Source organism: Sphaerodactylus townsendi, linkage group LG02, assembly GCF_021028975.2.
Source record: "Sphaerodactylus townsendi isolate TG3544 linkage group LG02, MPM_Stown_v2.3, whole genome shotgun sequence".
Taxonomy (NCBI): Eukaryota; Metazoa; Chordata; class Lepidosauria; order Squamata; family Sphaerodactylidae; genus Sphaerodactylus; species Sphaerodactylus townsendi.
In genome coordinates this window covers 73,575,017-73,591,285 of record NC_059426.1, presented here as the reverse complement: position 1 = coordinate 73,591,285, position 16,269 = coordinate 73,575,017, and the positions used below count along the sequence as shown (strand labels likewise).

Below are 16,269 nucleotides of genomic sequence, written 5' to 3'. Positions count from 1 at the left end.
GCTCAGGAAAATAACAAAAGAAAAATGAAGAGAAAACATTTCCAAGACTGAACGATTGAAAAAAAGGAGTGGAATTAAAAGGCGGGGAAAGTTGCATTTGGCAGCAAGATGCATAGTAAATAACTCATGCAGAAAAGGCTATTGTCATGTTTAAGGTCATTCTGTGAATTTGTGTCTGAGGTGAGATTTCATCTACGGATTTATCAGCCTACACTCTTAGTCACTACACCATACCATTTTGCTATATCTGTACTTGAGTCATCTGGTGAAGAATGCCTAAGAAAAACAGAGAAAAATCAGAAAAGAAACAGTTTTAATCCATTTTTTCCCTGAGGATTTTTTTCAGTTTTCAAAGGAAAAATTAGGAATTTTAAGGAAGCACTGAAAACAGATTCCTGTGGACTACTTTCTCTTTCAGAATAAGTTAAATGCTTTTAAAGCAAGTTTTATTCACCCTGTATAAGTCAATCTATACTATTAGATAATGATAATTCCTAAGTATATTATAGATACATACAGCACATTTTCAGGAATATGTTTATTGTTTAAATATAAATCTTATTGGTATCTCTCAATTTTGGGGTATAACTATACTTTCTCTTATATAAAACTAAGACAGTTGCATCTTAAATATGCCATATTACCCTTTTATAATGCCAAGTCAAAAATGATACTTTTTAGATAGTTAGATCAGTATAGTAAATCTACGTTTGATAGGAAAGTATGGTATATATTTCAGTTTCCCCCCAAATTTCATTTTTGTCCAGAAAAAACTGTGTCCCTCCACCTATGTATTCTAAATGTGCAGAATTTTTGCATTTCTAGATTGTGACCTGAACATAATAGGATTTGTGTGGTGATCAATGAGGCCATTGTACTCTTTACCAATCTTTTGTTGTTGTGGTTGTTGTGGCTGTAGTTGTTGATGTTGTTGTTTTGCATTGGGCTATTTGGCATTCTCACATGTATACTGTGCCACATCAGCGCCGTACCAGGAAGCTGGCAATGTTAGGAAAACACGTGGCACATAACCCTAAAGTCAGGAAGCTTCAAGGAAGAGTATAAAGTGATGCCAAACCCCAGGCTTGATCAATGTGTTCAACTGACCTGCAAGTCAATGGAAGATTATGCTGCCATTCAGCCTGTCAACAACAACAGACGTATCTAGGGTGTAACTTTAAAATTAATTGAGCAGGATATTTCTCCATTTTTTTCCTTCTTTTTCTTTTGCAGTAGGATTGGGTAGCCTAAATCCGAAGCACGGAAATTCACAACACTTGGGGTTGTCACAGAATGAGAAAGATGAGTAAAACAAGTTTTCCTGGTGTTGCCCTGGAACCAGACATAACAGAGTACTGCCGGAAAGGTAAAACAAAAACACAGTGGCACCAAAAAGACATTTATTCCAGCACATGTTTTTGTGTGTCAGAGCTCACTTCATCAGATACATGAAATGCACATCCATTAACCAGGTACATTTATACAAAAAGTTGAAAGTAACATAAAGAGCTAAAGAGATGTTGCAGGTAAGGACCGATTTCACACAACAGTGAAACATTTGGAGAAGCAGAGAATGAACAATAGAGAAATACAGAGAAAGAGAAGGCAACTAGTTTGTTTGTTTTTAAGACATGCAAAAGAAACATGGAAAAGAAGGAAGGTAAAGACAAAACAAGAGAAAAAGAAACTAGTAAAATAGTTTCAAAAGATAACAAACCTGTCTGCCTTGTAAATTCCTCTCTTTTTTAAGCGTATGTATAAAAGTGTAACGGAGACAAAACTGCCCCCAATTTATTGCAGAGCCTGCACCCAGTGAAAAAAAACAGGTTTGCTCTCATGTAACGCCTTAAGCGAGGATATGATTGAATGTCTTCCCTGCGGGCGCTTATTCTACAACCCAGATCTACAACTTTTTATTAAATACGTCATCTACCCCATTATACAATACCGCTGTACTGTAGTCATATCATGTTGACCATTTTCAGAGGAAAGGCACATGGTGGCAGGTAGAAAAGGAACCAAGACTGGTTTGGGTTCACTAGAAAATAGGATGTAGAACACCCATCAGGGAGTTCCTCATGGTCCAAGAGAAAGGGTACTACTGCATGGTTTGCAAGCCCCTCTCTCTCTCGGCATTCCAGGAAATACCTCAGCAAAGGAGTGACCCTGAGGTTAGTAAGGAGAGAGAGAGAGAGAGAGAGAGAGAGAGAGAGAGAGAGAGACTTCTGTTGCGGTCATGGGATTCGTGCTCTGGAGAATATGATGGAGCTGTACTTCGTGTTGTCAGAGTATTGATACTGACACATACTGATTTCCACCAAAACGGGTTCCCAAAGAAGTGGGCAACAATGAAAACCCACCATAAAGTTGTTATGACGTGCTAAAATAACGGAGAGATACATAAGGGAAGAGGATCGAGATTAACAGGAGCGAGAACAAAAGAGCTATAAGTTTGAAGTCCTAAAGGAAGAGCTCTTCGTTCGAGAGAAGATAAGTGGTAGTGTACACAACTCCTTTTGACACACATCACACTTCACTACACACTTTCTGTTCCATGGTCACACGCTGGAGCGTTTGACCACTTTTGGGGCGCAGAACAAATTTTGGGAAAGCGGGGCTCAAACCTCAACCCATTCTCCTAAGACTTTTAAGGCAGATCCCACCAGCAACCTGAACATGCTCACAAGATCGCCCCAGTATGCTAAAGAAAGGTAATTTATACCAACTGATTAGAAGGACGGTATCCACTAGCGTAACGTCCATTGGGCAGGATGGGCGGCTGCCCAGGGCATGAGACCGTTTAGTCACGTGGGGGGCATGCGAGGGATGTAGTCACGTGCAGAGGTGGGATGCAGCCGGCTCCCGAGAGGTGGTTACTCATTTTTTTTCAGTGCCGTGAAGGGGTTGCTAAGGGCTAGCCTGGCCCCTCCCCCTTCCCCCCTCACCGGCCGCTCGCATCCCTGCCCTGCCAGGCAAACAGACTTGCAGCCAGCAGCACCTTCAGAGTTCAGGCTGTGAAGGAAGTTGAAGGTAAACAAAAGGAGGGGGTGGGGCGGCCAGTCAGCAGTCGACTCTCAGCAGTCGACTTTCAGCTCACCCTCCCTTCACACACACAGAGACTCTCTGGAGCCAGGAGGCGAGGCCAGCTGCATGCAACACGTCCGTCTGGAGTCTGGAAAGAAGCGATTAAAAGGGAAGAGACAAGGTAACTTCTTCCAAGACTCAGTGGGTCAGAGGCAGCCAGGGACCTTTCCTCAGCTAAAGTTTGCTCCTCTCCCTCTGGGATGCAAGCAAATCCCCTTTTCTCTTTTCCTCTCTTCTGTCTGCAAACGGGCTTTGCATTTGCTATGGGGACGAAAAGGAGGCAGCAGGTCTGAACTCAGTGGTTGGCAAACACAGGGCAGGCATTCCTCCCAGTGACCTGCAATACTAAGCTCCACTGCAAGTTTCCCTGAAAATTGCAGCATTAGCCCTCTTTGGAAAAGATCCTCCCTTCCTGCTTTGTTTATCAGATGAACTCTGTATTTTTGAGTCCAGAAAGGATTAATGACATCAACCCTCTGGATTTTGTGATCCATCATCCTTGGGATTCTGGGTTCCATTCAATTCCCACTGGCTCTACAACCTCAAACACAATCATTGAATTGCTTACCTTGTACTCAAAACAAATTTTTTTAAAATATCCATTTTATTTACACTGTAAAGACCCTTGAGTTCTGCAAAATGGAAAGGAGGTTAAGAAACATTTAAAATAAATAAGTAAAATTAATAAAGAGCTTCCTTGACATTCTAAAACTTTTATGTTGCTATTCATTTTCCATTGGTCTAGTTACAGGAAAGGAGAGGCCTACACCTCTGATTGGGTGGGGACTTGCTGCCAGAGCCTTGCCAATGGCGAGGGGTGGAGTGGGGATGCTGGCAGCTTTGCTTTTGTTCAAGAGCCCTTGCAGCCCTTAGGTGGGTGCAAGGCACCAGGTATGAGGTTCTGGGCAGGTTGGAGTCCAGCATCTTTTGACTGGATGGTGTTTTTGGGGAGTCCTGGAGGGATGGTAGGAGGGCTGAAGGATTTCTCCTGCTTCCTGAGACTTAGGACCTTTTCAGTGGTTTCTGTTGGTGAGGAAAATAACAGTTCATTTTGGGGGACTTTTGTACCTGGATTTCTGTTAATGTAATGGGTCATTCACTCTTTGCAATTGTTGTCCTTGCAGTGGGTATTCTGAGGTGATGGCTGCCTATTTCCCCTACTTCTGGTTGTGGTGGGTTTTCCAGACTGTGTGGCCTTGGTCTGGTAGATCTTGTTCCTAACGTTTCACCAGCATCTGTGGCTGGTTGTTGTGGGTTTTCTGGGCTGTGTGGTAAATGGTCTGGTAGATCTTGTTCCTAATGTTTCTGCATCTGTGGCTGGCATCTTCAGAGGTGTATCACAGAGAAACTGGTTGTGGTAGGATTTTCCAGGCTGTGTGGCGTGGTCTGGTAGATCTAGTGAATGAGCCTATAATTGTTATAGTGAATGAGCCTAATGACTTTGTCATTAATATATCCTTTTGATGTATCTGTGCCTGAGCCTGTGTGTGTGTGTGCTTCCTGTTTGTCACTGCTTCCACATACGCACACCATTGTTTGTTTGTTGGTATTATTGAACAATTGTAAAACAGCTTTTGGTTTCTCTCCTTACTTAAGAACATAAGAACCTAGCCTGCTGGATCAGACCAGAGTCCATCTAGTCCAGCACTCTGCTACCGCAGTGGCCCACCAGGTGCCTTTGGGAGCTCTCGCAGGAGGTGAAAGCAATGGCCTTCTCCTCAGCAAGCTGCTGCTCCTAAGCACCTGGTCTGCTAAGCATTTTACAATCTGAGATCAAGGAGGATCCAAGATTGGTAGCCATAAATCGACTTCTCCTCCATAAATCTGTCCAACCTCCTCTCCAAAATAAAGAGATTCCAAACGCTGCAGCCTCTCCTCATAAGGAAAGGTGCTGCAGTCCCTCAATCATCCCCTGTTGCCCTTCTCTGCACTTTTGAGATGTGGTGACCAGAGACTGAACACAGTGTACTCCAAGTGCGGTGCTGCGTGCTTTATATAAGGGGGCATGACAATCCTTGTAGTTTTTTATTATCAACTCCTTTCCTAATTATCCCCATAGAAGTTTGCCTTTTCAAAGCTGCCATGCATTGAGTTGACATTCCCATGGAACTATCAACTAAGGCCTAAATCCCTTTCCTGGTCTGTGACTGATAGCACTGACCGCTTATGTATGTGAAGTTTGGATTTTTTTGCCCTATGTGCATCACTTTGCATTTTCCTACATTGAACTGCGATTTGCCATTTCTTAGCCCACTCACCTAATTTATCAAGGTCCGCTAGGACCTCTTTGCAATCCTTTGTGGTTCTCACCACCCTACATAATTTGGTATCATCTGCAAACTTGGCCACCCACACTACCCACCCTACTTCCAGGTCATTTATGAATAGGTTAAAGAGCACTGGTCCCATAAGCGGATCCTTGGAGGACACCACTCCTATATCTCTTCATTGTGAGAACTTCCCATTTATACCCGCCCTTTGTTTCCTGTTCCTCAACCAGTTTTTTAATCCATAGGAGGACTTCCCTCTTATTCCTTCATTGCTGAGTTTTTCTCAGCAGCAGTCTCTGGTGAGGAACTTTTGTCAAAAGCCTTTTGGAAATCCAAGTAGACAATGTCCACTGGTTCCCCATTATCCACATGCCTGTTTACACCCTCAAAGAACTCTAGTAAGTTTGTAAGACAGGACTTGCCTCTGCAAAAGCCATGCTGACTCTTCCTCAGCAGGTCTTGCTTTTCTACATGTTTAATAATTTTATCTGTAATGATAGATTCTACTAATTTACCAGGAACAGATGTCAAACTGACTGGCCTGTAATTTCCTGGGTCCCCCCTAGGCCCTTTCTTAAAGATTGGTGTGACATCGGCCATCTTCCAGTCTTATTTATTTATTTATTTATTGTTTAAACTTTTATACGCTCCCCATCGAAGGGCTCTGGGTCTTCAGGGATAGAGGCTGATTCAGGGATAAATTGCATATTAAAGTGAGAAGATCAGCAATTTCATGCTTGAGCTCTTTAAGAACTCTTGGATGAATGCAATCTGGGCCAGGGGATTTGGTAGCATTTAGTTTATCAATGGCTGCCAGAACTTCTTCCTTGTCTACCGCTATCTTAAGCTAGTTCCTCGGATTCCCTCCTAAAGCTTGGTTCAGGTGCAGGAATTTTCCTCACCTCTTCTTAGGTGAAGACAGATGCAAAGAATTTGTTCAGCTTCTCTGCAATCTCCCTGTCATCTTTTAGCACACCTTTTATTCCTTTGTCATCCTAGCTGGCTTCCTGAAGAACTGTTTGTTACTGGTCTTGATGTTGCAGCCATCGTTCCTCATAATTCTTTTTTGTCTCCTTACAGCTAACTTGCTTCTCTTTGCCACCATTTGTGTTCTCTCTGGTATTCTTCATCAGTTAAGTTGGACTTCCATTTTCTAAAAGACATATTTTTCCCTAATAATTTCCTCAACCTCCCTTGTTAACCATGGTGGCTTTCTTTGGACTGTCGCTGCCTTTCCAAACCTCGCGGAACACATTCCAGCTGAGCTTTGAACTGTATTTTTAAATAACCTCAAGCATCTTGGACAGTTTTGATTCTCTTGATTTTCCCTTTCAGCTTCCCTGCGCACTATCCCCTCATCTTTGAGAATTTCCTTTCTGAAGGTAAAATGTAACTACAGTAGGAGTTGTCACTTGTTCACATGCAGAGATACTGAATCTGACAGCATTGTGGTGGCTGTTCCCTATCGGCTCAACAACACTGACTTCCCTTTCCAGGTCCTGGGTACCACATCATTAGATCTGAGATCACCTCTCCCCTGGTTGGTTCCACAACCATCTGCTCTAAGTCACAGACATTTAGCATATCAAGGAATGTTCTCTCCTTACTATGACCTGAGGATGCATTTTCCTGCTTTATATGGGGATAGTTAAAATCAGCCCATTACCACTACATTTTGCTTTTATTGGCCTCTCTGATTTCTTTTTTCCATCTCAGAATCCTCTTGTGCACTTTGGTCAGGGGACGATAATATATTCCTAATGTTAAACTATGCTTCACCCCTGATATTGATATCCACAGTGCTTCTGTAGAGGAATCAGCTCCCCTGCATTGTCTATTTTATGTGACACTATGCTCCTCTTTGATGTAGAGGGCCACCCACCCAATACGCCCTGTCCTATCCTTCCTGTAGAACCTGTAACCTGGGATAACAGCATTTCACTGGTTCTCCTCATTCCACCATGTCTCTGTGATGCCCACTATATCAATGTCCTCCTTCAAAACTCTGTACTCCAGCTCCCCCATTTTAGGTCGAAGGCTTCTACTATTAGCATAGAGACACTTGTATATTCTGTCTCTGTCCCTAACCTGGGATTTATGTGTTTTTTCCCTCTAGCCTTTTGTAGACACTATCACTTATCACATTGCTATGCTCCTTGCTTGTATGTGGTTGATTTAGAAAAACCTCTCTCTCTGTCTGCATCCCCATAGATACTGTATTCTGAACCGAAGTCACCTCTGCTCCTGTCGGCTTCCCCCAGGGATCAGTTTAAAAGCTGTTCTGCCACCTTTTAATGTTGGCGCCAGCAGCCTGGTTCCTCTTTGGTTAAGATGAAGCCCTTTTGTACAGGCCTGCCTTGTCCCAAAGAGGTTCCCCAGTTCCTGACAAATCTGAAACCCTCTGCCTTACACCACCTTCTCATCCACACATTGAGACCCTGTATCTCCAGCTTGCCCTAGCTCGCCTCTGTTGCGGGAACAGGTAGCATTCGGAGAATGCCACCTTGGGGGGGTCCTGGATTTTAACCTGTTTCCTAGCAGCCTAAAATTTAGCTTCCAGAACCTCCGGCTGCATTTCCCAATGTCATTGATGCCCATGGACCACAACTGCTGACTCGCTTCCAGCACTGTCTAACAGCCTATCTAGACCAGGCGTGACATCAACCAGCACTCAGGCAGGCAAGTCACCATGTCATCATGCTCCTCACAAACCCAACTCTCTCTATATTCCTAATGATCAAATCACCCACTACAAGGAGCCCCCACCTCCCGAGGGGTATCCTCAATGCAGAGGATATCTGACTACCAGCTAAGGAAGGGGTCCCATCTAAGGGAGCTTCTTCCACCACCTCAGACTGGCACCCTCTGTCTCACAGAACTTATTTCCAAAGACTAAGTTATTGTTGTTGTATTTTCTAAAGTTATTTTCTAAAGCACTTTTCACAGTAAAAATTTTTTTTTAAAGCATTTTTTTATTTCTGCTGTGTTGCATGGCCCATTGCTGTGCTCAGATTTGTGAGTTGGGGCATATTCTATAATGTGATGATTTAGAAATGACCTGGTGCAAAAAAAAAAAAAATTGGTCGTGGTGGGGTGGCCGCCGGGGGGGGGGCATACAACTCAGGTTTTGCCCAGGGCTACAGTTTGCCTCGTTACGCCCCTGACGGTATCCATGAACTCGCCCGCGAAAGAAGCCTGGCTTCGACGGAGAGAGCAGCGGATTGAGATTTCCGTGGAAAAGGTGATGGGGAAAGAAGAGAAAAGAAACTTGAAGAGTTTGCGATATAATGGGGAAGGGCGGGGATACTTGAGTGTATTCTGCTTCCAAAGAGGAAAATCTCATCCCGAGGAACGCTTTAGGAAGTCGGTTGGAAAGTTTGCCGCGTCCCCGTAAGTGTTGGGAACTCTCGTTCAAAGGCGGCCAGGCATACATCTCCCCTTCGGACCCGTTTCAAACGGTTCCTGGCCCCCTCCCGCCCAGGCTGGGCTGCTGGACTCCCGCGACCGGCCGGGACCTCCTCCGGCTCCGCGCTCGCCCTACCTTCGAAGAAGCGCTGCAGAGCCTCCGTCTCGTCCACCACTTCCATGGCTGGGCCATGCACCGAGCGGCGGGGCTAGTGGCCGAGCCCGAGGGGGCTCATCCTGCCCAGCCCTGCTGCGACGCCCACGGCGCGCCCCTCCAAGCGGCTGCTCTGGGCTCCTCGGGAGGCGCGGGCCGTCGGGGGCGCGCCGGTCTCTCCGTCCGTCCGGCTCTCCCCCCGCGGGCGCTGCGCATCGGCCCCGCCACGCCGCTCGGGACTCGGTTGGGGCGGCTGCGGCTGCTGCTGCTACTGCTGGGGCTACTCCCCGGTCTCTCCCGGCTCGCCCGCCCGCCCCCTCGGCCCGCCGCTCCTCCTCTCGTGGCTACCGCCCCCCCGGCCCCTGCCCTCTGCCGGCCGCAGCACGCACGGCACAGACGCCCCCGCCGGGGCAAGCCGCCTCCTCAGCGGCTGAGGTCACAGCTCCCCCCTCCCTCCCCGCCCTGTGGGTGTCGAGGGGCAGGCAGAAATTCCACAGGTAGTGAATGAATCCCCGGGGGGTGATGTCAGCCTCTGCTGAGTTTCTGCCTGTCGCTTAGCTTTGAAGGACACAGATCCATGTTACTTATGAACGCGCAGAGCACTCCAAGGGTCCATGTTGATGTCCCCCCCCCCCCACACACACACACACACGACAAAGGTTCTGCGTCTACAGTAAGCAGACCTTCAGCAGGTGATGCTTTCCCTGCTTTGGGGCTTGCGAAGGCAGCACCTACTTTGTGGCTGTTCAGCAACTGATACAATACAGGCACCAGGGGCGGGCGGGGGGGGGGGGGCTGTCCAAAGTTTGGTTTTTGTTCTACTCTTAAAGGGTATCTTATCTAAGTTTCATTTCATAGATTAGATTACTCTGCATGTTTCTTTGTGACAGTAGCTGTGTCAAACTGGCCACCAGGAGAATGAAAAGACATCAGCAGTGAGAGTTGCAATTGGCAGCGTGGTTCCAGGCTACCCAGACTACAGTTTGCGGGGAAAAGTGGTTCTGCTGCTGGTTTCTGAATAAATATGCAGACAACTGGCATTTCTCCCAAAGGTGGGAAGAGGGCAAATCCTCTGAGGATTTCCAGTGGACCTTCAGAGCCTCATTTTCTGGAAATTGCTGTCATTCTGGCCAAGAACACAGGGTTGTATGGTCAAGATGGGTCTCAGTCTGGTCCGGTGATGCCTTTCTTATATTTATTTTAAACAACAGTGCATCTGGATCAATTCGGACAAATTGGTTAGGTATGACTAGCTCAGGGGTAGGGAACCTGCGGCTCTCCAGATATTCAGGAACTACAATTCCCATCAGCCCCTACCAGCCCCTGACAGAGGCTGATGGGAATTGTAGTTCCTGAACATCTAGAGAGCCGCAGGTTCCCTACCCCTGGACTAGCTTGTCAAAGATCCTGAGTATGAACAATTGCTTTGAAACACAACAGTGACCACGAAGGAGTCTGGTTGGGGGTTTTTTTTAAGTGGACCACAGGAATGAAGTGAACCTACCCCTGCACTTAAGGGAAACAAATCACACTGATCATTTCTGCATCTTTTAATTCCAGCTGTGCAGTTCTGTGCAGTGCAGAAGAATCGTGACTGTTTAGAACAAGTTCAAACCTGACATGCTTGCGTCTGCCATACTGAACAGGAAGCTGCAGTCCATCCCAGCTCCCTGCAGTTTATGATTTAGCAAACATGGGTTTTTTAATAAGGCAGAAAACTGTTGATTAATAATAATAATAATAATTTTGGGTTGAATTAGTAAACTGGTTAATGTACACCTACAAAACAGATTTACAGTTACACCTTAAAATGCAGATTGTGATGTAGCTGTTAGAAACTACAAAAAGATTTCTGAAAGTATGATTTTTTTTTTTAAAGAAAGCCACCTGGTACTATAGAACTCCAGAGAGGAGGTCCAATGAGGAAGAACACCACATCTTACGTACTATATCAGAGTAGCTGACCAATTACATTTATTTGAAATTTGAGGGTACCATTCTGTTTTCACCTGCAATGCAATCCTAAATTACATTCTTTCTAAAACAATCAAAGTTAAGGGGATTGGACAAATATTCCTCAGATTGCATTATTACTTGTGAATAAATCCCACTGAGTTCAGCAGGATTTACTTCTCCTAAGAAACATGCCATGTCAACAGGATACATCTAATTTTTTTATAGTTTACAGCATATTTCTCCAGACTTCTGGCACTAAAGGAGTAGGCTGTGGTCAACACAACACTTATGCTGCGTAAAATTAAAATGAGACCAGTTTTAGAAAAAATGTAACTATGTTTAGCATTGCACTGAAGGGCAACTGTAATAGCATCAGATGAAAATCAGGTTTTAGCAGCTGTAATTCACGTGAGAAGATCCATAAGCTTTTTATTATATAAGTCAGAATGTAAGAAGAGCTCTGCTGTATCAGAGCAGTGTCTATTACATCCAGCATCCTGTCTCACACAGCAGTCAACCAGTTCCTCTGGAGGTCCAACAAGACAACTAGTAGGCACTGACAAACCAGTCCTCCATGAATCTACCTAAACCTCTTTTAAAGCAAGCTCTCTCTGTGGAACAAATGCCCAGCTGTCTTTGTTTTTCCTAGCATATCTCCACTCCCTGGAGAGTGATGATCCTGAAAACTTTAATGATGAGCATCTCTAAAAACTGTTTTTCTCCCTGCTGCCAGCAAAGTCACTATACAGTTAATATTTCTTAAATGATCAGTGATGTAAAATTTTCATGGGGTCAATTTTTGTATCCGTAAGTGCCATCTTGAGGTGTTTACTATTCAAAAGAGCTCAGTGGTGCGTCACTTATTGCTGTGAAAGTAAGATTCTGGTGCTTGCAAGATTTTTTTTAAAAAAAACATTAATTGTCACTTTTACTTTACAGAAGATGATGAGTTTAACTCTTCTCACATATCTGTCTGGAATATTGCCAAAATAAGGGGGCTTTTTTTTCAAGACTAGAAAAAGTTTTGCAAAAAGGCACCCCTGGTTCAGTTCAGTTCTGTGAATCAGTACACTAACCGTGCTAGAAACAATACACTAACTGGTATACTTTGGGAGCAAAGCATTATAGATTCCCACCAGAGGCGTAGCGAGGGGGGAAAGCGCCCGGTGCACTGGTGTGTCCTCTGACCCCTTCCCACCCTGGAATACCCCTGGAACGCCCCTGGAACGCCCTCGCCACACCCCTACAGGGGCGCACACCTGGTGCATCACACACCCCTGTCCCCTTGGAGCTACGCCTCTGATTCCCCTCCACTCTGTCACAGAAAAATGGCTAACATTCTGCTTTGAAATTTCTACAACCTTCGGATACATCTTATATTGGCTTGTAATAATCTATTTAACATCCTTAGATTCCCAGTATTTAAATACAGAATATTTAGAAATATTCAAATTCTTTAAAATTACTGTATTGCCTTCTTAAGTGATTAGTTTGAAATGCTCATTCCTTTGTACTTCATAAAGCATAAGCAGTTCTATGTGGAGCTTTCAAAGAGAGAATGCAACAAGAAGAGAACAGAGAACAGCTGAACTTGGAAGTTTAGGAATTCAGAGCTGCAAATTCATTTGATGTACATGCAGTTTTAAAGCAGAAACTTAGGAAGCAATGGTAAGCAGTGCACATCTACTCTGAAGTAATGCTGTTCAATGGGGTTTACTCCCAGGAATGTACCTTCAGGATTGTAACTTTACAATCCTGAAAAGTAAAGGAATGAAATTCCATTCAATACAAGAAAGAAATAAACAAATGGAAATGGGCTGAAGAGAATCATTTCATAGAATCATAGAATTGGAAGAGACCACAAGGGCTGTCATGCAGGAATAAACACAGCACCCTTGACAAATAGCTATCCAGCCTCTGTTTAAAAACCTTCAAAGAAGAAGGCTCCACTATACTAGTCTCCAAGACAGTGTATTCCACTGTCGAACAGCCCTTACTGTCATGAAGTTCTTCCTCATGATTAGGCGGAATCTCTTTTCCTGTACCTTGCATCTATTACTCCTTGTCCTAGTGTCTGGAGCAGCAGAAAACAAGCTTGCTCCCTCTTCAACATGACATCCCTTCAAATATTTAAACATGGCTGTCATGTCACTCTTTAACCTACTCTTCTCCAGACCAAATATACCTAGCTCCCTAAGCTGCTCCTCATAGATATGGAATCCAGACCTTTCACCATCTTGGTTGCCCTCCTCTGGATCTTTTCCAGCTGGTCAATATTCTTCTTGAATTGTGGTGCCCAGAACTGGACACAATATTCCAGGTGAGGTCTGACCGATGCACAATAGAGAGGTACTATTATGTGCCTGGACACTATACTCCTGTGGTTGCAGCCCAGAATCACATTGGCTTTCTTGGCTGCCATATCACACTGCTGACTCATGTTCAGTTTGTGGTCTACTAAGACTCCCAGATCCCTTTCACATGGACTGTTGTCAAGCAAGGTGTCACCCATCCTGTATCTATGCATTTCATTTTTTCTGCCTAAGTGTAGTATCTTACATTTATCTCTGTTGAAATTCATTTTGTTAGTTTTGGCCCAGCTCTGTAATCTATCCAGGTCATTTTGAATTCTGACCCTGTCCTCTGGGGTATTAGCTACCCCTCCTAATTTGGCCTCATCTACAAATTTGATTAGCATGCTACAAATGTGATTAGCATTCCATCATCTGAGTCATTGTTAAAAATATTGAATAGCACTGGGCCCAGGACAAAATCCTGTGGCATCCCACTAGTCACATCTCTCCAGGATGAAGATGAGCCATTGGTGAGCACCCTTTGGGTTTGGTCAGTCAACCAAATTCAAGTCCATCTAACAGTAGTTTTGTCTAGCCCACATTTTACTTGCTTATTTGTAAGAAAATCATGGGAAACCTTGTCAAAGGCTTACTGAAATCAAGGTATGCTGCATCCACAGCATTCCCTTCATCTACCAGGCTTGTCATTCTATCAGAAAAAGAGATAAGATTAGTCTGACATGACTTGTTTTTGAGAAACCCATGTTGAGTGATCACAGCATTCCCTTCTACATGTTTACAGACTGTCTATTTAATGATCTGCTCTAGAATCTGTCCTGCAGAGGTGGAGTAAGAGGAAACTGCACCCAGGACGCACACGCGCCCTGTGCCCCTGCTGCAGCATCACCTGCCTCCGCCCTGCCACAAAACACCCCCCCACACACACACATGCCCTTCACAGCCTGGCCACACTTCCGCCACTGCTCCACCCAAGGCATCATGTCCCCTCGTCCCATGGGTGCTATGCCAGTGCTGTCCTGGTATTGATGTCAGGCTGACTGGAAAGTAATTGTTTGGGTCCCCTCTTTTCCCTTTGAAGATGGGGCAATATTAGCCCTTCTCTAGTCTGCTGGGACTTCTGTTCTCCATGAATTCTCAAAGATTATTGCAAGTGGTTCTGAGATTACTTCTGCCAGTTCTTTTAATATCCTGGGATGTAGTTAATCAGGCCCTAGAGATTTGAATTTACTTAAAATAGCCAGGTCTTCTTGTACTATCTCTTTATTTTATGGTAAATTTCACCTACTGCATCTTCTGTTCCATTTTCCCCTGGCTGAGCATTGTTTTCTTTTTGGGAGAAGACTGAGGCAAGGAGACATTGAATAGTTCTGCCTTTTCTTCATCCCCTATTAGCATTTCTCCATCTTCTTCATGCAGTGACCCTACCATATCCTTTGTCTTCCTTTTGCTACAGACATAACCCCCCAAAAAGCCTTTTAAATTGTTTTTAACCTGAGCTTGTTCTGTGTTTTGGCTTTTCTGACTTTCTCCCTACACGTCCTGGCTATTTGTTTGAATTCCTCTTTGGTGATGTCCCCTTTTTCCATTTCATGTACATGTCCCTTTGAAGTCTCAGCTCAGTTGAAAGTTCTTTAGACATCCATCCTGGTTTCCTTAGACACCTCCTTTTTTTGAGCAAAGTGGTTGCAGTGGAGAATAATCCAAGCAACTTTGAATAAAACTGAGGGGACCCAGATTATGGTAATGGTTCAACTCAAAACAGAGAAGCTGGGATCCAAGTTTCGTCTTAGCTATGGAACTCAGTAAGAGGAAAATTATTTACTCTTATGTACTCTTCAAACTGTTTTGAGGATAAAGAGAAGTTACCTCATTTTTGTCTTTCTGAACTTCTTGGAGGACAGCTGAGCTGAGATACAAATATGATTAATAAACAAAAATAATGCAGGAAGGCCCAAGAGTACAAGATTGTCTGTAAAGATTACTATAAAAACATAACCTGGAAGAGGGAAGGCATAGGAAAGACTGGTATGTAATGTGGCAGATGAGGAATGCTGAAGGGCAAAAGAAAAGGAGGAATCAAAATAAAAGTGGACTGTGAGGGGGAAAAGGTGGGGACAGTGTTACTGCTGATCCTAATGAAAAACATGAAAAGAGGGCAGCTTGGGAGGAAAGACAGGAAGTTCTGTTTGAGCATGAACAGGCTGAAATGTTGGTTCCCTACCAGTAAAATGCCTATCAGTATGAAAGACAGAAGAGTAGAGAGAGGGCTCATTTATTGCAGATAATCTTAGAGTGTACAGAGCATCTCTGTGCACAGAGACATGTTGTGCCTCCCATGGGGTCACTTTCAGTAAAGACCAGGCCACCCAGTATCCAGAGAAAAGGGCAGATTTTGCTCACCCCACAGTGGTGCTTCCAAGGCACTACTTTTTTCACAGGAGTAAATGGCAGCCTTTCATGTAATGCAAGCATGGGGGTGGGTGGGACTAAGCCTGACTCCCATCCATACAGTTCCTGTAAACATAGGGCAATTTCACTCCCTTGCATTTAATTCTATAATCATGAATGAAGGTTTGGAAATGAAACCATTCCTGTTTACAAAGCCCTACCCTGAATTCTGTTTCATAGTCAAGCTGGTGAGAATGGTGGGATGGAGAATTCCAGTCTCTTTCCAACCCCATTCACCCTCCTACTGTACTTATGCACAGCACCCATTCTTGAAGTAGATGTGCTTTCCTCACCCCCTCTTTTGCTGAGCTCATTATTCGGCAACAGTGATTAATGGCACAGCAAGAAGGTTAAGGGGCCTGCTTCCATCCATCTCCTACCCATCCTGAAGTCATTGCTGCAGGCGCTGTGAGGAATGGTGCCAGGTCTGCTTTTCCAAGCCTGCACTTTCCCTTCTCTAGATTGCTTTAAAAAATAAACAGTCTCTAGAACACGGTAACTGCCTGGCATCTTTTCTTACCTTATGATTCTATTAATCTAAAGCACAGGTGTCAAACTCACAGCCCTCCAGATGTTATGGACTACAGTTCCCATCATCCCCTGCCAGCATCATGATGGGAACTGTTGTCCATAACAT

General features: G+C 44.5%; 1 protein-coding gene across 1 annotated transcript in view; it reads right to left on the bottom strand.

Moving 5' to 3' along the window:
- MYRF (myelin regulatory factor) overlaps nucleotides 1-9,246 on the bottom strand; it is a 121,896-nt gene extending 112,650 nt beyond the window's left edge. Inside the window, exon 1 of the mRNA XM_048484557.1 lies at nucleotides 8,896-9,246. Coding sequence (XP_048340514.1) covers nucleotides 8,896-8,941 — 46 coding nt within the window. The 5' untranslated portion in view covers nucleotides 8,942-9,246. The remainder of the gene's footprint in view (nucleotides 1-8,895) is intronic.
- Nucleotides 9,247-16,269: the final 7,023 nt, after the last annotated feature.